We start from the raw sequence: 24,652 nt of genomic DNA on the forward strand, positions 1-24,652 counted from the left end.
TATTAGTTAGTTATGGTGAACTTTTTTAAACTTCAAAAAAGTTCACCAAAGCAACATTTCAAGAAAAAGAAGAAGAAGACAAGAACTAGGTGTGAGACTATGACTAAACCAATTGAAAACTATATTTCTCTGTCATCTTGTTTGCTATTTTCTTTGAATTAAAGGTTTTTCATTTATATGCCTAATCGATTACAAAGAAACATAATGAAATGACCAACCTTTGTTTTCCAGCACCATTCATATATTATATCAAATTCGAATTTGTTTAACTTCAAAACGAAGAAAAAAAAACACTCACAACGGTCTCCTCTAAAGCCTTTGCCGAAGCTGTTGGTTCTCTTTGCGCAACAATTGTAACTCCTTCATTAGCTCCGCCTGGTTCTCCAGAACCGAGCTTAATACCTTCGACATCTCCATCTGTATATACAACAAGAAGATAATAATCAGCTTTTAAGTCGACATGGGTGAGAGAGATGATTAAGATAAAAAGAAAAACACTAACTACGTACCTCGTGCATGTGGAACTGTCTGAGGATCTCGATGTGGAGGTTTCTCATGTCGTCATGAACGGAGTTTTGGAATGAATCAAGAGTTCCTTCCAGTGTTCTTTGAAACAGCTGAAGTGTGAAATTGTTGCCACCCACCACTTGCTGTTGATCATTTTGAAACTGTTTCATGTTTCCTCCCTGCTACAGATCTCCACAAGTTACAGATATATATCCCGAACGAAAAAAACTAAAAAGGAAAATGATTTTGTGAAAACTATTTTTACATACATTCATAATCGGAAGAGCTTCTGTTGAAGCCACCATATCAGGTATTGGCAACAGATTACTTAAGACTTCCTCTCCTGTTTTCTTTATCTTGGGTGAACCACCCGTAGAGAGAGAGGTCCCGTCACTGAAGGAAGGAGTGGTGCTGATTCTCTCAGCATACGTAGAAGGGTACCTACGAGTAAAACTTGGTGATAGCCTCAGTGATTCAATGTTACCTGGACCCGTCATGCGCTTTGCTAACGACGGGCTTGAAGGTGAGTTCTCGGAAGCTGAAGAGAAGTCTCTGATCCGTGGGAACTCTGAGCCGACGAGGTTTGTCTGACCAAGAGACGAGGGAAAATCTCGAGAGCTAGAGAACGTTGATCCAGATGTACTACCACTTGTGCTTGCAACCCCGAAACGTGAAGGTGCATGGAGATGGGTGGAGACTTTCTCAGTGGCCAATTGGTTGAACTTATCAGATAATCTACCACCACCCCATGATTCTGGAGGTGTCAAGGCAGAAGAGTCTTCACTTTTGGTTGATGCTGTTGGCGTAGTAGTTCCGAATGGAGAAAAAGCAACAGCTTCCGTGTCATCCTGCTTAAATGGAAATCCCTTGCTAGCTGAAGGAAACAGAAAGGAGGAAGGCATTTTGTCATCGATTAAATGATCCTTATTGTTAAGTTCTACTTCACTATCAGCCCATTTCTCAACAGATGAAGCAGCATCGATAGGGGAAAACACACGCATCATATCATCATTGAAACTGTCACTGGCACGAAGTGCATGTAGTCTGCCCAGTGGCGCACCAGGCCGTAGATGAGTTCTCATTGGTGTTTGTTCTGCCGATGACGCGTTCCCAGTACTAGTGGCAATTCCACGAGTACCTGGTACCAAAGCCGGCTGTGAATCTGATGAGGGTGTCGTTGACGGAAGTGGATCAGGAATGATAACTGAATCCTCCACTGTACCACCAAAAAGAGCCATCTCACCGGTGCAGTTTTTCTCATTCACAGTAACTGGTTTTGATGTTTGCCATGATAAACTTGTTACAGCCTGTATTTGATAAAGCAAAAGCTTAGTTAGCTTTTGCAATCCAAAGTTTTTTCAAAAAACTCTCTCCCTCCAAGAGAGCCCACTGACCCCATCAATATAGACATCACTTCACCAAAAGATACCGTTGGAGATTTTTTTCAATATCATGACAAGCAGGATAGGAAAAAACAAATAAACAACTAATAGTGATAAGTCAAAAATGTTCAATCCATGGAAATAATGGCCATTAGGTAGGAAGGGATAAAGAGATTGCACTGAGATAGAAATGTATTGACCTCTGAACTACTGTAAGCGTGCAGGACAGTAACAGGTTCTGGTTTTCCACGAACGTCGTAAAAGACTATTCTACCATTACAGGTTCCAGCTGCCAGAATGTGACCATTATCCCCAAACGCCAAAGATGAGAAAGGTGCCTCATAAGATATGCAGGACGAAGGTTTTCTGGATCCAGAGTCATACGTGTAAAGCTTTTTGTCCATCCCCACACTAGCAATTTTCTGTTAACAGTAGACTACTTAGTAACTATGCTTATAAAATTTATCTCAAAGAGCCAATACCTATTAAAGTTGAGGGTGCACATGTATACTGGTCAGGATTTGAAATCACATTCATCTGACTCTTTGCATTATGTGTACCAAGCATCATTGATTAGGATTCATTTACCTTATCGTTTGATGGAGAGAAGCAAACACCCGCAGCTGGTGCAGAATGCTGCTTCAACCATGACATCTGTGGAGATACCAGAAACTATATGATAAGTATAAACACATTATTTTGTAACCCATCAACAAATAGTAGATGCAATCTTGTAAACATTAACAGAAGAGACAATCAAAGAGACACATGCTTTTCCACATGAATCGCAATAAGTACAAACGCAGACCTTTGGGTTACGACCAGTCGTGTCCCACAGATGCACAGTACCATCATCACCCGCAGTAAGTAGAAGGTGTCGACTGGACCTTGAATAGTCAAGCACCCTCAATACCTGATCGTAAATCGATTAGAAAACCCAATTAGTTTTGAACTACCCAATGGAAGTATAAATGTAGAAACTGAACAACCTGGCCATGTGGATCTTTAAGTTCGCTAGCCCTTGCTCCAGATGTAAGGTTATGAACTATGAGATCCCCACCAACACTGACAGAAGCCAAATGCTCATCTTTGCAATTGTACATCACGCCAGTTATCGTACTTGTATGACCCCTCAGCTTCTTGATACAAAGCTTATTTTGCAGATCCCATATCTTAACAATTTGACCAGTTCCACCAGAAGCTATGGACCTAGACCCTTTTCTTCTGAAGCTAATAGCCGACAAACATTCCTGAATTCATTATGACACAAGCAAATATGCATTAGTAATAATAACATTCACAATGCAATTTGGCAATTAATCTATAGATAAAGAGCAAAGACTTTGGAAGATGGCCAAAAGAATGATGTACTTCATACTCTCATTTTCTGATTATGTTAAAAAAAATATGCAGGAGCCTAAATGTGACTATGATGACGATGGAGTATATTCTGGGATAGAATCTTGACTCACATCATAACGGGGACAATGGACTCAGATTTCGATTATAACAAGCAAACTACTGTATTCATTCTCGTTGGTTTCTTACGCTCTACAATAGTGGGTGGTTCATGCTTTCTAGAACAAGGTCCACTGAACTTTTTTTTTGGCTTATATATTAAGGACAATTCAGGCTATATCACAAGGATACAATATGAAAAGAGTTTAAAAGATTATCTCCTTCTACCTCCAATTATCTAAAGATATATATATATATATATATATATATAAAGGCCGTGAAATGTAAAAGAATAAGAAATAAGAGAAACAGTGGAGTGAAGAAACCTCAGCAGTATCACCACCGTCCTTGCCAGCAACAGGAACAGTTCCTAAACTAGTCCCATTAATCCCCCACAGTGATATCTTCTTATCATCTCCCGCACTCGCCACCACCAAATCTGCATCCCATTAAATAAAACAGAAACCTCAACACACACACACACACACACACAGCAGAAGAAATAAAAAACAAATCACAGGATCAAATAGTAACGCAAAGAGTTTCGCAAGCAACCTGTACATTTCATTCATCACCTATTGATTAATTTCATTCCCCAAACACTATTCCCTAAAGGTGCACAGTGCACATCTACTCAATTTTGAACAGCGGATCACAAGATATCTACAAAATGCGACTAATTGGAGATTAATTACTCGTGTGATTCCACTTGACGGAGTTCACGGCGGAACCAGGCGTCGGAGTATAGCTCAAGACGCAGGGATCACCGGAATCGGCCAACACGTCGAATAGCTTAACCGTGTCTCCGCCGCTAGCCGCCAGAAGGCGCCACGAAGGCTCAACCAGGTTCAACATCGTCACTGGCTACCCCTAGACTGGCAGTCCCGAGAAAATCTCAAAAAGGATATTTTCAGAATCTGAGACAATGCGGGGGGAAGCTCTTACTCTTCCTTCCTTCTCGGAGAGAGAAGAGTGATGAACAGTAGGAACAATAAATAATCATTTATTTATTTATTTAAAATTTTAAAATTTTGAACGCTTTGGGCAATTCAGACGTTAAAATAAAAAAAAGCTTTGTGCAATTGATTATGAGCTGGGCCAGTGGGCCCACTATAAAAGTAAAGTTTCATTCTTTCGAGTTTATGTTCTCATTTCAAACCACAGTTTTAAATTTTTTGCAATGACGATCATACTATAAGGAAGATAACAAGGCTTAGATAACAAGCCCATTATTATGCGAGGCCCAAACTAATGAACCCACTGAGGACTTGTCATATTGCAGTTTAGTCCTTTACTGTTGTGTTCTTTTTATTCCTAACTCATAACTTTGTGTGTGTGGTTTTTCATCTTTTATGATTTTCTTTAGCCCTTCTTTTAGCCTTTAGAAGTCACACTTGACCCCTCCTCCCCAATATTTAGGACAGCCAGTTACACCAATGTTTATGTGATACTTTTAGACAGATTAAACCTGAGTTTAGACACGAATTTGTCTCTGATTACAAAACATATAGTGATTCTAATCAGCAAAAACTATAATCGGATTTGCAAATCAAAGATGTCTATGATATCTTAGGTTCAAAATAATTAAACAGATAAACCTTCTATAGGTTTAATTCATACGTTAGTTCTTTTTAAAATTCCCATTTCATTCATATTTCTTCTTCTCAGAGTACTGAAATGAAAAAGAAGAAGAAGATGAAAGAACATAAAACAGATAAGACGTTATGTTGTTTTTGCGTAAGATGAAAGTAACATAAAACAGATAAGACGTTAGTTAAATCTCTGTAGGCCAATAATTGGATAAGAATACTCATCTTACCCGTTTCTGTTTTCTTGTCAACGTTTTTGGTGTCGGTATATGTGTGTTTATATATCCGCCGAAATAATTTTGCAAGTGATCTTGATTCTTATATCCCAAAGTAATCTTTTATATGGCGAATCTTACCAGATTTTGAGAACGATAAAATGCAATCAAAATTAAAGAGAAGATAGACGTGGAATATGCCTCACTGTTTCAGCTTGTTGTTTTTCAACCTCTACTTTTTTGATATTGGAATAAATCAAGTCATGAAATCTATTTTTGATAATGATAGACTTGACCCTGCAGATATATGCTTGGCTTAGATCGGAATTTTCGGTATAAAGATCAAATATACACCCTTAATAGACCGACCAAAGGAGAGACCAAAATATCATTTATAAAAGAAATGAAACGTGCTATATCACAAATAAGTCTACGACGAATAAAAGGGTATAATGGATTCCATATCTTAATTAACCTTTCTTCTCAAAGTGTGATTTGATTTATCTATTGGGATTTTAGATTGAACATTTTTTTATGTTGTATAGCATTCTATATTTCTTGTAAACTACATTAACGGTAAAACATCGTCTCCCTATCCAACATAATCCATTACTAGATTTTGACCCGCGCTTTGGAAGCGCGGAATATTTTACGATAAAAAATTTCACTAATAACTTAACAAATATTTTGGTAACTTTTAAAGAGTGTGTATTTAAAATATTTTTGCATTTAAATAAATGTTTTTAAATTCAACCGATTGTGATTATATCCGTTAATCCGGAGATCTGACAATTCAATTTTGGTTTTTAAAATATTCATATTAAAAAAAATCACTAAACCTCGAAACTAACCAATTGAACTGATGGATGACTGATGGATGACCGATATGTAATCTTATAATCCAAAATTTAAAGTTCATTATTTTACAATTTATGAAATTATGACGTTTCTACAAAATTTTAAAGAGAAAATGATAGATATAAAATAATTAAGATTAATTATTGTATTGTTTGAAAACATTGATAGTAGTATAAAAATATATTGTTTGGAAATATTGATAATAGTATAAAGAAATAAGTATATTGTTAGTATAAAGAAAGTAACATTAGTGATTTAATGTAAGTTTAACTATAAAGTATAAAGGTGTATTTAATTTAAAAACTTACAAAATAAATGTTAGGTCCAATAGAATGTTTCTGTTTTAATAAGATAGATAATTATTCATATTCCTATTTTTTACCAACAACTCGAACAACAACGTCCCATCTCTTACATCAGATAGAAAAACTAAAAAAATCAAAGCTTAATATTCGAAATGTGAGAATGTCCATGCATGAACCTTTAGTCCATACTCCATAATAGTGTAATTCAGTCTAAAAGATGTTAGACGAAAAAAGCTACACCTTCAAGAAAAAGTCGGTTTGAGTCACATGCATTATCGAATTTATTGTGTACACAACTTTAAGAAAATGAAGGAGATAAAGATTGTAGTAGTGTATGTATATATGCCAAAGATCAATAATCACGACGAGTTTTATTTTTTTTCATGATTTGTATAAAGTGAAGAAAAAGAGAAGGTGAAGAACTTATCCAAATGACAAAACAGAGAAGTGAATTTAATTGTTGGGAAAGAGTACAAAAGTAGTAAAAGCAAAGTTTATCCACAACATCAACAAGAAAACACACGTGGCAAAGTGGAGAGAGCTGAAGACGGCGGCACAGCCACGTGTGGATCACGTGAAGCCATCTCCGTCTCATCAGAAGTTGGTTATATAACAGACCGTTGGGGAGTTAGGGCAAAACCAAAAACACCAAATTCATTTCATCATCAATAACTATCATTATCCATTTCTCATTTTCTCTCCCTTGTTCTCTCTCTCGACAAATAAACATCCATTAGTCTCTCTCTGACTCTACTCTTAAGAAAGCTCATTTGTGAGTTACTTTTTAATCTAATTAGTCACTAATCAAATGGATATGAAGAAAACCAAAGCTACTTCCTCATCTTCTTCACCTTCTTCACTTGATCATCTGTTTGGTCCCAAAGGATCAGCCTCTGCTACATCGGCTTCTTCTTGTTCAACTATACTCGACTCCATTTTCCCTCCTCCTGTAATATATATTTACATATATGTGCATATATATGAATATATATTCATATGCATGTATATGCTGATTATTATTATGTGCATATCATGCATATTTCAACAATCAATCCTCTAATGAGCATATATAGAGACGGTGTAAAATTTAATCCAAAATTGTGGTTTAACATATCCATTGCACCTAGAGTAAAATTGAATTATGATGCACACTTTGTGTAATTTTCTTTTTGGAAATAGATAAGCTTTTGTTACAGATAAGGCTTTTTACACAGTCATAAATAATTCTCTTTAACTAGCTACACGACAAGTAAGCATGGAAACGATCACATTCATGCATGTATGCTCTTATGGCTGTATATTCATTATGTGACTATATATGTAGAGTATATATGAAATGTAGTCTGAAGTTTTAATTTATTTCATAAATTGAGTTTGTAGTTAACTTGAAGCAATTGATAATGCAGGTAGCAAGGAAGAAGGGAACTCACACTGCTCATGAAGCTCAAAACAGCATTTCTCAAACCACTGGTAATAATCTTGAAAAGGAAAAAAGTAAAATAATAATTTTCTGTCATCAGATAATGTTAAAAAGCTGGTTTGAAATAAATTGGTAAACTCATAGTAAAAATTTATATATTTTTTTATAATAAAGTTACTTATTAGGCTTGAAATAGTATTCTAAGTTTTCATTCTAGTTTAACTGTTTAAGTACAACCGGTTTTAGTCATAGTAAACATTAGTTTACAACTTCCAAAATTTATAAAATAATATATATATAAACATATATAGACTCCAAAATTTTTTATAACAAATTTAATTAAAATAATTATTGAACTTTTTATAATTCTTCTAATATATCAGCTCTAAATATAGTGTGGTATGTATTGAAACAAAGTCAGTGAGGTTAATTGTATCAAACGATTGTTGGAAGTTCCAAATAAGATCAATTTAAGGCCATTTGTTTATAGTGATTAAAACATTAGTTCTATATGTGTTTTTTTATTCTCTTTTTCTTTTTGGGTGTGTTTCCAAAGATGAGAGAAGCATCCATGAAACTAGAGAAGCTTCCTATTACAGTTCCTCCATTTACTACGGAGGCCAGCAACACTATTCACCTCCACGAAGCGATGGCTCCTCCACTTCTCCATCTAATCACCATAAAGAAACTGATGATCAAACCTACGACACAAACGCTACTTCCAGGGGAAATTGGTGGAAAGGTCCTTACCTTCCTATACCTTAGTTACCTAGTAAACACTATTTTTAATCTCTCTATTAACAGATTATTGGTTTCATTATTGCAGGTTCTTTGTATTACTAAGACCAACCTAACTGGTCTACTTGATTTCCGCAATGACCATATACATCGATGCATTCATGTCCTTAACTTCGCAGTTGTGATCTTTGGATTTTCTTTATATATATGTTCATCTTTGGTTTTTGGTTGTAATCCTACATGTTGGGGACTAGTACGTAGTTTAAGATGGCGATTATTTGACCGCATCTACCACTAATGTATGGTTAATAAAATACTCACGATCTTAGTAACAAAGTTATATTTTCATGATCAATAATTGTGTTTGATCAAATTTTATTACTGAAACCAAGTAATACACATGCGTGACATATTAGTCTGGTATAGAAGAACGTTTACTGCTCTCTCTGTCTGCTACTTCAAGGCAGAGTATAAGCTGCAAGAAACACAAGTAAAACACTTAGATAAGCAAAACTTACATATGCCACCGACAGAGAAAAATAGTTAATAAGCGGTTATGTTATTAATATTACCTCCACATTTGTAACCGATGGGACGATCAGCGATGTTGCAGCGTTTAGGAATGGTCATTGAGATCTCTGGCTTTGCTCCAGAGTTCCTAGCCGTAGAGGAGAGCATGACAGCGCAAAGACATTTGGGGTTCCTCCCCATTTGTTTGATTCGATCACAGCAAGTCGCAGACACTTTAGAAGACTTGTCTTGTGCAGCCATTGCGCAAGGAGCCAGCTTTATGGCTTCTCTGTCTGGAGGGTTTCTCCCGCATTCTCCAGCTCCATGGACCGTCGTTTTAAGGCTGTAGATGCAGAGAACTAGGAAGAGAAGGCTAGATAAAACGTGGGTTTTCATTCTGATATGCATATACTACTTGTGGAACCTGAGATTTATAGCAATTGAAAATGGCAGGAGGATTTGGGAGGATCAAAGAAAAATCCGCATAGAAGGTAGTGGAAGAAGCACTAAAGGAACATAGTAATTACCTCACCTAATCAGTCGCATTAAGGGCCTCAAAGTGCATAGTTATTATTATAATCTAAAGTAAGGTCATACTGCCCTTAGTCTCCAGCTAATCATTTCAAACCCTTGGGGAAAGCAAAGAGGTGTTTTTACATGACAACTCAATAGGCAATAATAGCACGAACCGAGTATGGTACTTGAAGAAAACGATTCTCAAAGGCCTTAATGAGCCTTCAGCAAGAATCAAGCTTTAAGTTGGTGAAGATCTTAAATAAATTAGATCCTTCTGTCTTCAAAGCAACTGATGAATAATGGAACTCAGCCTCAGCAGCTCTAGAGATATGTGAGAGACACAAAGCTACAAACAGCTGAAAAGCTCTAATCTAAGTGAGGGACATCTGAAAGGTTCTCACTTTTGATGTTCGATTCCAACTTTCCAAGCAAGTAGGGTTAAAAAAAAAAAACCTTTGTACAGTAACTCTGCTTAATCAATATCCAACAGATCAAAACCAAACAGCTCTAAGCTGAAGATCACCTCATAAAGATCCTTAGGTCCTTCAACGCAACTGATGAATAGAAGAACTCAGCTTAAGCAGTTCTAGAAACAGCTGAAAAAGAACTCTAATCCAAAGGCGGGACATCTAAAAGTTTCTCGCTTTTGATGTTTGATCCCAAGCAAGTAGGTTAAAAAAAAAAACTTCTTTGCACAGTAACTCGGCTTAATCAATATTCCAAGATATCAAACCAAACAAGCATCAGAATCCAGCATTAAAGCATAATAATCTAACAACAACACCCATGTCCTCGGATCGAATCTGTATGACTACACATAGCCTAATCCCAATCTAACCGAAAAATATAACAACCGTATCTAAGCATCATTCTCATTCCCAATCACATCATTCAAACAAATCACCATACAAAACATGTTTCCCTATTTGCATCATCAAACCATTAGCGAACCAAAACCAAAACTCGTCAACGAGTAAAAGCATAAAGCATAAGCGAAACATAGATAAACAGCGCAGTAGGCACCAAAATCAAAAGCGGCACAACGGCCGCATAAGTATGCCCACTCGCACCGCACCCGAAACTCCCTAGCTTAATCTGAACCACATTAATCAACGCCAACATCAGGAAACCACACCCGCAAACCGACCCCAAACCGGAGATAACCATCCCGAATCTGAGCGCCGTCTTGTTGACATAATAAACCACCGGATCGATCCGATCGGAGAAGCGGTGGAAGGAGGCGGCGATGTTGAGCCTCATGGCTTGCTTGAGGCCGAGGGCGACGAGGCTGGAGAATAAAAAGGAGGCGAAGGAGTAGACGTGGAAGGCGACGAGATTCTCCGCCATGCGGGCCGTCGGGCTGCAGTTCGGGTCGGTCACGAGGCTGTTGGACGGGTCGGAGGGGTTCCAGGCGAGTCCGATGAAGACGGCGAGGGTGAAGAGTGAGTTCACGTTCACGATTCCGTCCAGTGCTGTGATGTGAATACTCGTCGTCATTTTCGCTAGATTCGATTCCGCGAGTCGAGAGATTCGTCGAGATTTTAAAGAAGGAGAAGAAGAAAAAAAAGGAAAAAAAAAAACGCCGTTGCCGGGGATCGAACCCGGGTCACCCGCGTGACAGGCGGGAATACTTACCACTATACTACAACGACTTTGTTGCTTAGTGAATCACAGAGGTTAAAATGATTTACAAAATAATCTCTTAAACGTAATTAATGATTTGTTGGTGTTGTTTACCAATAAATAAACTGGTTAACCAACCATAACAAATTTGAGGATGAGAATGTTTTGCTAAGACAACTTTCACCTTTGTATGTTTTGATTTGCAAATGTAGACACTGGAATAAGACAAAAACTATAAAGTAAACATATCAAACAAATACATTATAGTAATGAGTTTCTAGAAGCTCTTATTAAGACACAATGTACTTAGGAGGAGCCTTTTGATGGACTGATGTTGTTGAATCTCTTTTCTTCTCTTCTTCACCTTCTTTACCAATCTTGTTTCTCACTGCCACATCTGGACTCTCTGATGGATCCACGCATACTTTCAGTTTTGATTCCATGCCGAGATAGTTGTTCAACACCCTTCTCACTCCAAATCCTCGAGAAGGAAGACCTTTCTCACTGACTTTGTTGGTGCTCTTGCTTGAATAAGAAGGCGTTCTCTCTCCTTGTCTAGGGCTAATCCTCGGTGCAGCCATGGGAGAGAAACCTGGTGTTGTCGAGAAGCTTGTTCTGTACGGTGTTCCTGATGCAGATAGTAGATAAGAGACTGGTACTACTTTCTTGTGAGCTACAACGCCCACCCTTGGACTACTACTTGACAACACATTGTTATTATCATCTGGCTGTTTTGTTAAGTCGTCCACGTATAGCAAGTCATCGATTCTTGCCACGATGTTTGATGCTAAGCTCTCTAATGCCCTTGAGTAGCTCTCCAAGATTGATTTCCCAATATCCTGAAAATTTTATTAAAAAAAAAAGAAGACAGTTTTTAAGTTAAAGAACGAGCGAAAGCAATAATGTATATTATGTAACGTTTATTTATTTTTGGACCTTGTTAGATTGAATCTTGCTAATGTCTAGAGAAGTCTGCGTGAGAGATGGAAACCGCTGCTTCAAGCAACGCAAGAGAGTTTCGGATCTCTCCACAAGTAATCCTCTTTTGTCACCAGCAGCCATTAGGTCTTTCACCATCTCCCACGATAACTTTGGTGTAGTAGAGCTTGAAGTGTTATTATTGACTCCAAGTTTCGTCTGAACTCTTCTGCGCCAAACGTATACGGAAGCTTCCACTCGGTTCGCGATATCGAGAGCGATATGCTCAGAGGAAAGATCAAGACAATCGAGAAGACACTCGGCTGAAAATTTCTCGGATGTTATGTACCTGTAGATAACATCTCCAAGGCATGATCTACCGTTCTGCACCAAAGAGAGTCTAGTGTCAGCGGAAGACAATCTCAAAAAATGTTTTTGAGTTAAAGATGGAAACCTTAGGGAGGGTTTCAAGGTATGAGTCAGGAACATCCATTTCGGTTAAGGAGACGCTGTTGATGGCCATTGCAGCTTTAAGTATCTGCGTCGCACAGTCCCTTTTGTGGTTTAGTTCTGTTCTTGCATCTTCTGTGAGACCGTTAGGTGCTAAACGAGGAACAGGCAACCACCACTTCTCCTCTTGGCGCTGAATCTTTCTGCGGAAAGAAGCTGAGCCGTCGTTTTCAGAAGATACAATGCCTTGATCGACATACCAGAACTCTGTTTTCTTGAAACTCGCCAAGATCTCCTGTTTTTTTTTGCCAACAAAGAGACAAAATTATTACTGAATTGATCATTGTGAAAGAAAACGTTTAAGGGAGAGAGAGACTTACAAGAAGCATATTGTCTAGCTTACGGAGAGCTGGGAGGTTGATGAAAAGATCAAATCTTGGTCGGCAAGTCATGACCTTAGAACATCCACAAAGTGATGTACACTTCAGTAATGGCATTAGCAACAAACTAAAAGTCAAAAAGAACTTACCTCGAACTTTTTGCCGTCTGGGTAAGTTTGAGTGGAAGGTGTTAACTCAACGATGTGATCACTGACGCTGAGGATCCACTCCATTTCTCTTCTCCACATGGCTTTCTTTTCGCTTGGAAGAGGCTCCAGTCTCCACAGCTGCCCAAAGATTGTAGCTAAAAGAAGAAACATGTTAAACACTTTCAAGAGAGAGAGAGAGAGAGTTTTGAGATAGTGTTTTATACCACAGAGATTGGTGATGGCGTTGGAGATGGCTAAAGATGTGCACACGCCTTTGCCTGAACCTGACATATCTTCACCAAGTAATAACTTTGCAAATCTCTCCTTCATCATATCCACATCTATTTCAAAATCAGATGAACAAAAACTATTTTAAAATTTTCAAAATTTTAAAGTTAAATTAAAGTAAAAAAGGCCTAGCAAAAGAAAGGTTCAATTTTTATTTTTTCTTCTCTGAAACGAGAACAGAGCATTGCAAACGAAAAACAGAGCACTACTAAACCTGCAATGTTCACTTCTTTTCCTTTAAAACCAGAATCAGTGAGGATGGCAGGAGGCTTGTTATGGTCGAACTTGATGTTTTCCTTTGAATGCTTACGAAACGAGGCTTTCCTTATCGGCCAACCCAGAATCGATGATGGTGGCGGCGGAGAAGACGAAGCGGCGGCGGCGGCGCCTGAAGAACTCTCGTAGCTCGATCCGCTCGTGCTGCTTCTCTCCTTTGATTCAGTCAAGACACTTCTTTTCTTCTCAATCCCTGCGCAGCTCTTCACCAAAGTCTCCATTTTTTGAAAAAACTGAACCGAACTTAGAGAAAACAGGATAGAGAGTTTAAGAAACGGCTTTATGGTAACAACATGTCTCTTGCGAGAGAGAAATCCAAAAGAATTTCAAAAATATTCAGCCGATAAAAAAGTTATGTTTCTCTGTTTTAGCTTCTTCCTCTGTCACGAGAGTAATAATATATATTGACTTTTTATTTCAAAACATTAAATGGTCTTTTTGGCGGACAAATCTCTTTCTCGTGTGGTGGGTAGTTACGATTCTATCCCTTGTACAAAATATAATTTGGTGAGGTTAAGTGGGATTAATCAAGAGAATTTCATATTAGGTAATAATTAGTTATATTAAACAGACAGGTGGATTTCCAAATTTACAAGTTAATTATTCCATACGTTTCATATTAATTACTCCATCTTTTTAATAGTTAAAAGTTAGTTCCATTGTAATTGTCGTTTTATATTTTTAATGTATTTATTTAATAGTTTTTTCAGTTGTGTCTATATTCGTATTGAATTAATGAACATAATTTAATTAATTTATATATTTATTAAGAGTAAAATATAAAATTTAATGATATTATAATTTGTGTGATAAAATTTAGAAAGACATAAAATGAAAGGGAGTAAGTATAAACTGACTTATGGATATAATTATTTTAACAAAAATTAGTTAAATTCAAAGTCCATATCACTAATTACTTAGGGACTGGTTGCATTTCTACATAAGGTCTAGGATGATAATTAACGAACAACACCACTATGTTAGTCCCCAAAAAACTACCTAATAAATGAAGAGCTTTTTTTGGAACAAGGTGCTGTTCGTTTGCTCACCTGGGTGATCCATCTAGGTGAAGATGCAAGTTGATGTTCGTTTTGTACATTAAAATGTCACATCCAGATGGATCATCCAACTGCATTTATGAAAACTCATCTCAAATTCTCATCCAAATGAGGGTGAGTCTTCACGGAGCATCTGGATGAAGGTAAGTATTCACCAAAAATTTGATAATTTTTTTGTCAAAACAAAAAAATTCTCGCCAAACCCAAAAAATACAATTTCCCGTCAAAATTGGGAAAAATAATTTCTCGTCAAAATTGGGAAAAGATAATTTCGCCAAAACCGGAAAACATAATTTCCCGCCAAAATTGTTCGTCAAAATCAAAAAAAAAAACAATTTCCCGCCAAAACCAGAAAACACAATTTCTCGTCAAAATCGAAAAACACACACTTTCAAGCCAAAACCGAGAAATCACAATTTCCCGCCAAAACTGGAAAATATAATTTTCCGCCAAAACCGAGAAACCACTATTTCCTGCCAAAATCGGAAAACGCCATTTCCCGTCAAAACCGGAAAACACACAATTTCCCACCAAACCCGGAAAAACGTAATTTCCCGCCAAAACCGAAAAAAAGAAATTTCTCGTAAAAACCGGAAAAACGCATTTTCTGGCCAAAATCGGGAAAACGCAATATCCAGCTAAAACCGGAAAAACGCAATTTCTTGCCAAAACCGGAAAAATACACTTTCCCACCAATACCGAGAAAACACAATTTCTCGCCGAAAAACACAATTTCCCGGCAAAACTAAAAACGCAATTTCCCGTCAAAACTAGAAAACACACAATTTTTCGTCAAAACCGGAAATAAACAATTTTCCGCCAAAACCGTAAACACGTAATTTCCTGCCAAAACCAAAAAAAACGAATTTTTTTGTGAAAACCGAAAAACGCGATTTCTGGCCAAAGCCGGGAAAACACAATGTCCCGCCAAGACCGGTAAAACGCAATTTCTCACCAAAACTGGAAAACACATTTTTCTACCAAAACCGAGAAAACGCAATTTCTCGCCGAAAAACGTAATTTTCCGGCAAACCGAAAATGCAATTTCCCGTCAAAACTCGTAAAACATAATTTCTCGTCAAAACCGAGAAAATACAATTTCCCGCCAAAAATTTTAGAAACAAATCTATTTTAATTATTTTAGTAACAAGTTCATCTCGATGTAAATGTAAGTTGAAAAAAACAAACAAACATAGTTGCATTCAGATGATTCATCTGGATGGATAAACGAAATGCAGAGACGAACAACACCTAAGTGGAGCATCTGGATAAGGCATCTAAATGGACCATCTGGATGCATCTTTCAGATGTACAAACGAACAGGACCCAAATACATGAAGAGTTTAACCCAAAAAGGAAGTGAATACTGAATACATTCTTCTTGGAAAATGTCAAAATTTAATATCTCGGCCGCCGATAAAAATGTAGAAGGTTCATATTATAGCTGATTTAATGCATCGTTACTCGTTGTCAGAAAATAATGCAAAGGGTAAGTTTAAAAAAAAAAAATGCAAAGGGTAAGTAAGTGGCATTTCCGTTAATATGGATGTCTGTGGTGGTGCAATCTCGTAATCTCCGTATTTTAATTCAAACGCATGGTCCTATCGCTATGCGTTCCGTAGCCGTTTAAAAAGCCTCTCTCGAGTAGGCGTAGCTTAATGACTTATGCCTACCCAAAATGGTTGAAAAATATGTTACGCATGATTGGATTATGAGTTTAAAACATTAACAGCTTGATTCATAATTTGTTCAAGTCACGTCCATCACATCACATCTAACAATTCCAAAATTCGAAATCCAATAGAGCGATAGTGTTCACTAAACAAAGTAAAAAGATATGCTATTCAGAAAAAAGGGTATGGACTGTCTAAAATTCGAATGCAGAATTCAAATGACTTGCTTTTGTTAAAGTGAAAATAAAAGTTTTTGACTTTTTGGACACAGCACTCTTATAAACTTTCCTTTTTCAAAATGTTGTATTTTTTACTTTAACGTATATCGAATTCACAAGTCTATAGTATCTTCTCTATTACGTGTTCCACATCCCGCCTTATACGTTCGATCTGGGTTTCAATTCAAATCCTTGTCTTCGTGCTTTTTACTTTGGTATATAATAATGTCTTCCAACTTTACTAGCTGCTGCCCTTTAAGATTAAAATTTTCTCTCTTTTTTGTACTTTGTATAGTTTTTGAAATATTGTAGTAATAAGTTTGATTTTAAATTGTTTTTAAGGTTTATGTAAATCAGGTGTGGGGAAAGCAGTGGAGACTACAAAACACGGTGTCATTTGTTGTCCTTTTACTAAAACTGAATATGTCACAAACTTCCAAAAGAATTGGATATGAAAAGGTTAGAAGAACAAACTATCACACGCCTGACAATATACGGCGGTTTACGAGTCCTTATACGTTGTCGCTTCGTAAGGTTTGTTCCTTTTAATGGGCTAAAGTTACATGTACCGAAAAGTGTTAGGATTGGGTCAGTAATGGGCCGGGCTGGATAACACATCCCCATAACTGACAGAGAGAATGTCCAACTTGTTGGGAGATTTAATAAATGGCGATAGAAGATGGGAACGAAGAAAGAAGGAATAAAAGACGAGCAAAAAAAAAAAAAGGATTCAATTAGAGCAATCATAGGATTCCGTCGCTCTCTACAGCTTTCGTCTCCTTCCTTTATCCAAACCGTTTGATTATATTATTTTCCAGGAGAAGAAAAAATAGGAGGAATTATATCAGGGAATTATTGCTTCTCCCTAACGCCTTTAGAAGCGTCTTGCATCGTAAGCAAAGGTGAAAAATCTCATTCTCTCAGTATAATAATAATAATAATCCTGATTAGAAATTTTTTTTTTCTGTTCTCGATCGCAGAATTCACTATTTAGATATTAGGTTTGTGATCGGTTATGTACGAGTCCGCTTAGATTCGCATCTCCAGTTAATTTCCGGCGTAACTGAAGACTAAAACAGTATTTAATTAATTCACGATGTTTCTGCAGGTTTTAGCTGTATTTGATGATTATTCCATTGTGTGTATATATATATATATATATTTAGGTCCAAGCAGCAAAGATAAACGCTGTTACTGCTTCTTAGTGTGTTTCCTGACCGAGGAAGCAGCACCAACAGAGACTTGGGTTTAAATTTTATTCTATGTGGCCTCTATGTTTTCTGCTCAACAAGATATTGAAAGTCCAAGAGAGGAATCAGGGGAGATCAGAGGAAGAAGAGCATGATGGAGATTCCATTTCTCCTAAATATTCCCCCTTTGTAACAACAACTAGTCATGGAAAAAACCTCAATGCTCCTCCATCCTCGTCCCACATGGAAGTAATAACACACCAGCTTTTCACCTCTTTTCGATATATTTATTCCTTTTTTTGTCTCTCTCAATCAATCTTAGAGTGAAGTCTGAAAACTTGGCATCTATCCTTACTAGGTCCCTCATGTACATCAGCTAGCTTCATGGGATTGTGGCCTCGCTTGTGTTCTCATGGTTCTCCGAGCTACCGGCATCACTACCTGCTCTATTCAGGATTTGGCCGACATTTGCTCCACGAATAGGTTCTGCTTTTTTTTTTTTACCTGAACAAACTTCCATCAACCCCCACCCACCACTTTGTTTTATTCTGCTTCTTATTCTTATAGATGAGAAACATATAAAGAAGATATTTTTTATCATCAGCTCTTTTTTTTTTTTTTTTTGAAATTTCTGTAGCATTTGGACTGTTGATCTCGCATATTTACTGCAAAGGTTCTGCGTGGAATTTTCTTATTGCACAATCACTTTCGGAGCGAATCCAAATTACTCCATTGAGGAATTCTACAAGGTATCAAGACCTCTAAATTCGTGTTTGATAGACATCAAGTATGTTAATAAAATGTTAATTCTTTTCATGTTGCAGGAACAGCTCCCTGAAGATCTGCTCCGTGTGGATTTACTCTTCAGAAAAGCACATGAATCTGGCGTTATTATACAGGTAAACCCCGTTCCGCCAAAATCTTTGTGCTTGTTCCTGTGTTGTAGAAAATTTCTGGCTATTTTCCTTTTTTGTTCCATTAGCGATGTTTGAGATATGGTTCCTTGTGCAATCTGTTTGTTATTTTGGAATCAAATTCAATGAACCTCTTTGTTTTTGCAGTGCAGATCAGTTAGTATCCATGAGATTTCTTGTTTGCTATTGTCTGGGAACTATATCGCCATTGCATTAGTCGATCAGGACAAGCTAAGGTCGGTTCTCTTTTTTTTTTTTTCCTCGCGTGTTCCCTGTCCTCAAACTTGCATATCTTGTGCCTTTTATCTAGAATATCTTTGTTCCTTGACAAAGTTTATTTGTGTCTTTCTTATGATAATAAGTTGCATAGTAGTAGTGTTCATGCTCGTTACTTTTGCAGCAAGTCTTGGTTGGAGGAAGTGTTTGCCGCTGGTCTTCACAACAGCAACTCCAGCTACACTGGTGAGAGATGCCCCCTTTCTTATACTCTGTTTCGTCTCTTCGAAATAGGAAGCCCAGTTTCGTTATCCTCTTGATATTCTTATGTCGATAATCCTTGTAATCATTTGGAACTTCTGTAATTATGGAACCATGACCTATTGACTGTCTTCTTCTGTGTGGAGGATTGGGGGCACTCATTGGATTTTCCCATTTCTAGGTTTCTGAATATCTTACATCTTCCTTCATGTTTTTAAATAGGTCACTACATTGTGATATGTGGCTACGATGCTGTTAAGAATGAGTTCGAGATCAGAGATCCCGCCAGTTCCAAGTAATTTCTGATTCTCTCTCATTGCTTTGATTCTTAAAAAACTTATGTGCCCCCTTCGACCCTGAGATGTTGCATCTGGCTATCTTAGTAGGTTAAAATTAGACATCCCCTATCAAAATTTATTGTAGGAAAGTTGAGTCCTAACCAAAATGGGAAAAAATGTTGTCAAAACATGGTTTATAGTATTATTTTTGGTTTATGGTGAGATGTTCCCTTTAGACATTGCATATAGAAAGAGAGCTGATGCATTAAAGCATCTGGGAGCCTACTACTATTTACTCATAACTAAGTAAAGAATTCACAGAGAAATTTTTACTTGCAGGGTGCATGAGAGGATATCGTCAAGATGCCTAGAGAATGCCCGGAAATCGTTTGGTACAGACGAAGATCTTCTCCTGGTAAATACATCTATAAGAGAAACATGAAATTTTGTTGGGTTTTTTGGATTTGTGCAATTGCCGTGTGTTCATCATGTAATTTTGTTTCGATGGATTTGTGCAACAGATAAACTTGGAGAACATTAAGAAGCAGAAAGAATAATTTCTCATCGTCATGATCATCATCAAATCAGTCTGGATTATAATGAAAAACCACCCGAGTGTTCTATCCCAGAAAGAGCTATACTTCTTTACATATATATACCTATATATACACATATTCATATAGAGAGAGGTACATGGATCGCCAGTGAACTCAAGAGTATAGGCTTGACATGGATCAGATTTGTCTCTGTTTCTAAGCAGTTATAGTTATTCCTTTTGTACAAATTGGTTTTGTCATAAAGTCCCTTAGGATATGAATGCATATAACATTTGATTGATTCAAGTTTTCGAGTACTTAATAACAAAAAAAAAAAAAAAAATTCCAAGAATAATCGAGTGCACCAGATCGAACCATGCGTTCAATCGCCTTAAACCGTAGAACCAGATTCGATTTTGTTCCTAAACCGGAATTAGATTCGGACCGAACTCATCATCATAAGATTCGTTCGAAGATGGTCGTGTCTTTTTATTTTTCGCTGTCTGCTAGCTTAGCTTGCTAGAACCCTAGGAACTCCCTCCCAAAACCCTCCACACTTGCAGTTGCAGCAGATCCAGCTCAAATTCATATTCGGTACTCGGGAGCAAATATGGAAGAGGAGAATCGTGTTCTCTCATCTGTTCACTCAACGGTCTTCAAGGAATCAGAATCGTTGGAAGGTAAGTGCGACAAAATCGAAGGATACGACTTCAATGAGGGAGTGAACTACCCCAAGCTTCTCCGATCCATGCTCACCACCGGCTTCCAAGCCTCAAATCTCGGCGAAGCTATCGACGTCGTCAATCAAATGGTTTTTGTTTTTTTTCTTTAAATTCTCAAATAAAGAAAAGCACCTTCTTTTGTTTTTTTGTCTGAATCAGTATCTTTGAAATTGTAACTGAAAGCTAGACTGGAGACTCGCTGATGAAACCACAGTAGCTGAAGACTGTAGCGAAGAGGAGAAGGATCCGGCGTATAGAGAGTCCGTGAGGTGTAAGATCTTTCTAGGTTTCACTTCGAATCTTGTTTCGTCTGGTATTAGAGAGACTATTCGATACCTTGTTCAGCATCATATGGTTAGTGTGGTTTTTTTGAGTAATCATCACACCCTGTCTTTTACTTGATTGATTGATTCTAATGCTTCTTTTTTTTTTCTGTTGTTGCTAGGTTGATGTTATAGTTACTACAACTGGTGGCGTAGAGGAAGATCTTATCAAATGCCTTGCACCTACGTTCAAAGGTGATTTCTCTCTACCTGGTGCTTATCTTCGCTCAAAGGGGTTGAACCGAATCGGGAACTTGCTGGTTCCTAATGATAACTACTGCAAGTTTGAGGACTGGATCATTCCCATCTTTGATCACATGTTGAAGGAACAGAAAGAAGAGGTTTTTTTATTTATTATTTACTCAAATTCTTTTCATTTTGACGGTGGAGATTAGATTAGATTCCTCTCTCTTGATGAATCCTTATTTATGTTTCATTGTTAGAATGTGTTGTGGACACCTTCTAAACTGTTAGCTCGGCTCGGAAAAGAAATAAACAATGAGAGTTCCTACCTTTATTGGGCATACAAGGTAACATCCAAAAACCTAACCTTTATTGGGCATACAGAGGTAGGTAACAAGGTTCATGTCTCCTCCTGTGGTGTGTGTGTGTGTGTGTGTAGATGAATATTCCAGTGTTCTGCCCGGGGTTAACAGATGGCTCTCTCGGTGATATGTTGTATTTTCACTCCTTTCGTACCTCTGGCCTTGTCATCGATGTTGTGCAAGGTACCTTTCTTTTACTTAATGAGTCAATGCCATAGTGCTAGTCTAGTAGCAAGACTATTTGACTAACTAAACAGTGAATTATAAATGCTTGATGAGCAGATATTAGAGCTATGAATGGTGAAGCAGTCCATGCTACTCCAAGAAAAACAGGGATGATAATCCTTGGAGGGGGCTTGCCGAAGCACCACATATGTAATGCCAACATGATGCGTAACGGTGCGGATTACGCTGTTTTCATAAACACCGGGCAAGAGTTTGATGGGAGTGACTCAGGTGCACGCCCTGATGAAGCAGTGTCTTGGGGTAAAATAAGGGGATCTGCTAAAACCGTTAAGGTCTGATATTCAAACCTTTGTTGCTTTCTTCGCTGTCTTTACTAGGTTTTGAGTTTTACATATGATGGATCATTTCTTGCAGGTATACTGTGATGCTACCATAGCCTTCCCTTTGTTGGTTGCAGAAACATTTGCCTCCAAGAGAGAACAAAACTGTGAGACCAAGACCTAAGCCCAAGAAAACTAATGTCTCTCTAAATTGTTGTTGTACACATTGTCCTGGATTTACATAACATTCATCTCTAAAACAGTCTCATTTATCAGTACTTTTTATTCTTATTCAAACATTATTATTATTCAAACAGGAACATAAAATATTACACCCATAATTATTTCACATTTTAATACAAAAACTCTGTTCTTCACCCTTACTACACCCTGCGAACTGGTATAAGCCTTAGAGGAATCTTTCTAGTGACAACAAACTGAGATATCTCCTCCATGCTAAGCTCTTCCGGTTTAGAACCATCGTGCATCTTCCAATCAAACCGGTACAAGAGATTAGCAATAATCTCCTCGAGCAACGCTATACCATAAGCCATACCGGGGCAGTTCCTACGACCAAACCCAAACGGAACGTACCCTTTGCTCCCCATGAAGTCAACGTTCTTCTCCATGAACCTCTCGGGGATAAACTCATCAGGTTTCACCCAGTCCTTTGGATCACGTTGGACCGCAAAGAGATTCACTAGTACTTTGGTGTTGGGAGGGATATCGTAGCCACCTACTTTTATCCACTTGGAAGATGTCTGTCTTGGAACTATACCTGGAGGATGAAGCCTCAACGTCTCCTTGATGATGCATCTCAAGTAATGCATTTGTTCTATTTCACTACTGGTTATCTCGGACTTGTTCCCTACTACACGTTGCACTTCTTCTTGTGCTTTCTCTAATACTTCAGGGTTCTTGATGAGTTCTGAAAATAGCCACTCAAGCTCCAGTGCTACTGATTCTATAGCTGCTACAAATGTTCCCTACAGTTGGACAAAGAACATTTCATTAGCTGGTCTATATATATGCATGAAAGCAATGTTCTAAAATCGCTAGACTAACTAAGAGGACTACTTGGAACCTAGGTGGAGCATAAATATTAACAAATTATTTGTTATATATTACTTTGTTTTTTTCTTGAGTTAAACTTTAAAATTATTTTTATGAGTTATAAAGACTAATACATATAAAAACGAAATTAGACTTGATTTTGACCATTAAGATTGTTTAAAATCGATTTTGACTGATTTAGATCAATTTGAACTGATTTAGATCGATTTGAACTGATTTAAACCGATGTATTTTTTTTTTTGGAAAATCGCTTGAAACCCGCTTAAATCAGATTTTTCAGAAATTTGTTTTGGATATTACCGATGTGCCGTTTTTTAGAGCATTGAATGAAAGTATCAAGAGATGTATATGTTAACACAAACCTTCATGATAGCTTTGACGTCGTAGTCAAATTTTTCCACGTCTCGTAGACGAACAAGAACGTCCACATAGCTCTCCTTCTCCCTTTCATTGATGAGTTTGTCCATGATAACATCCAACTCCGAGTAGATGTTCTTTAGAAGAGTTGTATAACCCGTAAATCTATCAACCCAAGCGAAGCTCGAGAACAAATCAGCTACGGAGAAAGCTCCCATGAGCTTCTTGAACTTAACATCCCAATCCAAAAACTTCTTCGTGGTCTTATCTTCCTTTTGGTTACTACCCGTGTACGACCTAAGAAAGATATTGCTCACCACGGTGTTGAATATATCCGTTATATCGATATCTTCGCCTTTCACGTTGTGAACATCAAGGGTCTTCAACATACTCGAGATCTCTTCATCTCTCATTGTCTGAAACTTGTTGACAGCGTTTTTGTTCAAGAGATGGAGAGCGCCGACCTTTCTCAACTGCTTCCAGTGATCTCCATAAGGATGATACACCATGTCTTGGCCATTACCCTTTAGAGGTTGGAGGCTAGCGATAGCGGGACGGTTTGAGAAATCAATGTCGTGGTTCTTGCTGATCTCTTCAAGAGCAGCAGCGGATGAGACCACGAGGTATCGAGTTGCGCCAAAGTTTACGAACATGAAAGGTCCGTGTTTGAGGGAGAGGTCGTGGAGTGACTTGTGTGGTAAGTCGCCGATTTGGTGGAGGTTTCCGATGAAGGGAAGCTTTGGTGGTGATGGAGGAAGGTTTAGCTTTCTTGATTTGATGGTTTTTTTGATAAGTGCGAAGATGATAAGTGGGAACGAAGCTAAAAGAGTTAGAAGGAAAGGGTTTGAGTTAGAGATGATCTGCTCCATGATTTTTTTTTGGTGAAATATCTGCTCCATGATTAACTCTTTTTTAAGTTTGGTGATCACTTGGTTTGATCCAAGCCTTCTATTTATAGCATCTAAGAGGCTTGTAAGTTTTTTTATGTAGTGAGTTCCAGTCAAAATGAGCTGGCTCCTTAGCAAATATCTCATCAATATGATTAGCAAAAAAAAAAAAAATCTCATCAATATACAAACCAAAGACCGGAGACCAAGAGCATTGTATTCAATCAAAGTTACGAACTACGTTGTTGAGCGTTCAAACTGTTTGACACTGAGTAATTTCGTTTGTTTAAACAACTATCTTCCAAAGTAGGG

General features: G+C 37.6%; 8 protein-coding genes and 1 non-coding gene across 13 annotated transcripts; 3 read left to right on the top strand and 6 right to left on the bottom strand.

Moving 5' to 3' along the window:
• Positions 1–104: 104 nt before the first annotated feature.
• On the bottom strand, positions 105–4,327 carry LOC108814665 (protein NEDD1). 2 transcript variants are annotated; one of them, XM_018587276.2, is made up of 9 exons: positions 4,043–4,327; positions 3,674–3,786; positions 2,879–3,139; positions 2,698–2,802; positions 2,478–2,543; positions 2,090–2,311; positions 777–1,814; positions 510–689; positions 105–417 (listed from the first exon to the last, which is right to left on the bottom strand). In XM_018587276.2, the coding sequence occupies exons 1-9, from the start codon at positions 4,200–4,202 to the stop codon at positions 310–312; spliced, it is 2,253 nt and encodes a 750-aa protein (XP_018442778.1). In that variant the 5' UTR covers positions 4,203–4,327; the 3' UTR covers positions 105–309. The 2 variants fall into 2 exon arrangements, with proteins under 2 accessions (XP_018442778.1, XP_018442779.1); XM_018587277.2 differs by having other exon boundaries at positions 510–686; positions 4,043–4,326.
• A 2,603-nt stretch (positions 4,328–6,930) lies between these two features.
• Positions 6,931–8,788, top strand: LOC108814185 (uncharacterized). Its single transcript, XM_018586697.2, has 4 exons — positions 6,931–7,263; positions 7,721–7,784; positions 8,291–8,476; positions 8,561–8,788. The coding sequence occupies exons 1-4, from the start codon at positions 7,123–7,125 to the stop codon at positions 8,575–8,577; spliced, it is 408 nt and encodes a 135-aa protein (XP_018442199.1). The 5' UTR covers positions 6,931–7,122; the 3' UTR covers positions 8,578–8,788.
• A 9-nt stretch (positions 8,789–8,797) lies between these two features.
• LOC108814186 (uncharacterized) lies at positions 8,798–9,429 on the bottom strand. Its single transcript, XM_018586698.2, has 2 exons — positions 9,045–9,429; positions 8,798–8,947 (listed from the first exon to the last, which is right to left on the bottom strand). Exons 1-2 carry the CDS (start codon positions 9,388–9,390, stop codon positions 8,931–8,933), a joined length of 363 nt encoding a protein of 120 aa, XP_018442200.1. The 5' UTR covers positions 9,391–9,429; the 3' UTR covers positions 8,798–8,930.
• A 925-nt stretch (positions 9,430–10,354) lies between these two features.
• LOC108814183 (uncharacterized) lies at positions 10,355–11,047 on the bottom strand. The gene has a single exon (XM_056990746.1). It carries the CDS (start codon positions 10,993–10,995, stop codon positions 10,465–10,467), a length of 531 nt encoding a protein of 176 aa, XP_056846726.1. The 5' UTR covers positions 10,996–11,047; the 3' UTR covers positions 10,355–10,464.
• A 31-nt stretch (positions 11,048–11,078) lies between these two features.
• TRNAD-GUC (transfer RNA aspartic acid (anticodon GUC)) lies at positions 11,079–11,150 on the bottom strand. The gene has a single exon. It is a non-coding gene; the product is annotated as a tRNA-Asp (tRNA).
• A 192-nt stretch (positions 11,151–11,342) lies between these two features.
• LOC108818464 (rop guanine nucleotide exchange factor 5) lies at positions 11,343–13,964 on the bottom strand. Its single transcript, XM_018591438.2, has 7 exons — positions 13,521–13,964; positions 13,243–13,359; positions 13,019–13,173; positions 12,870–12,944; positions 12,494–12,784; positions 12,058–12,423; positions 11,343–11,960 (listed from the first exon to the last, which is right to left on the bottom strand). The coding sequence occupies exons 1-7, from the start codon at positions 13,801–13,803 to the stop codon at positions 11,412–11,414; spliced, it is 1,836 nt and encodes a 611-aa protein (XP_018446940.2). The 5' UTR covers positions 13,804–13,964; the 3' UTR covers positions 11,343–11,411.
• Positions 13,965–17,222: 3,258 nt separating this feature from the next.
• On the top strand, positions 17,223–20,227 carry LOC108817723 (guanylyl cyclase 1). 3 transcript variants are annotated; one of them, XM_056990688.1, is made up of 11 exons: positions 17,223–17,433; positions 17,512–17,609; positions 17,698–17,970; positions 18,080–18,204; positions 18,359–18,470; positions 18,546–18,620; positions 18,783–18,871; positions 19,036–19,097; positions 19,335–19,407; positions 19,730–19,805; positions 19,912–20,227. In XM_056990688.1, the coding sequence occupies exons 3-11, from the start codon at positions 17,794–17,796 to the stop codon at positions 19,945–19,947; spliced, it is 825 nt and encodes a 274-aa protein (XP_056846668.1). In that variant the 5' UTR covers positions 17,223–17,433; positions 17,512–17,609; positions 17,698–17,793; the 3' UTR covers positions 19,948–20,227. The 3 variants fall into 3 exon arrangements, with proteins under 3 accessions (XP_056846668.1, XP_018445988.1, XP_018445985.1); XM_018590486.2 differs by lacking the exon at positions 17,512–17,609 and having other exon boundaries at positions 17,640–17,970; XM_018590483.2 differs by lacking the exon at positions 17,512–17,609.
• A 191-nt stretch (positions 20,228–20,418) lies between these two features.
• LOC108817722 (deoxyhypusine synthase) lies at positions 20,419–22,300 on the top strand. 2 transcript variants are annotated; one of them, XM_018590481.2, is made up of 7 exons: positions 20,419–20,737; positions 20,832–21,002; positions 21,094–21,312; positions 21,415–21,501; positions 21,594–21,699; positions 21,799–22,034; positions 22,117–22,300. In XM_018590481.2, exons 1-7 carry the CDS (start codon positions 20,537–20,539, stop codon positions 22,204–22,206), a joined length of 1,110 nt encoding a protein of 369 aa, XP_018445983.2. In that variant the 5' UTR covers positions 20,419–20,536; the 3' UTR covers positions 22,207–22,300. The 2 variants fall into 2 exon arrangements, with proteins under 2 accessions (XP_018445983.2, XP_018445984.2); XM_018590482.2 differs by having other exon boundaries at positions 20,597–20,737; positions 20,836–21,002.
• Positions 22,274–24,395, bottom strand: LOC108817720 (phenylacetaldehyde oxime monooxygenase CYP71AN24). Its single transcript, XM_018590480.2, has 2 exons — positions 23,459–24,395; positions 22,274–23,008 (listed from the first exon to the last, which is right to left on the bottom strand). The coding sequence occupies exons 1-2, from the start codon at positions 24,350–24,352 to the stop codon at positions 22,406–22,408; spliced, it is 1,497 nt and encodes a 498-aa protein (XP_018445982.2). The 5' UTR covers positions 24,353–24,395; the 3' UTR covers positions 22,274–22,405.
• Between the last annotated feature and the right edge of the window lie 257 nt (positions 24,396–24,652).

The sequence above is a fragment of the Raphanus sativus genome, chromosome 7 (genome assembly GCF_000801105.2).
Source record: "Raphanus sativus cultivar WK10039 chromosome 7, ASM80110v3, whole genome shotgun sequence".
In the NCBI taxonomy this organism is placed as follows: Eukaryota; Viridiplantae; Streptophyta; class Magnoliopsida; order Brassicales; family Brassicaceae; genus Raphanus; species Raphanus sativus.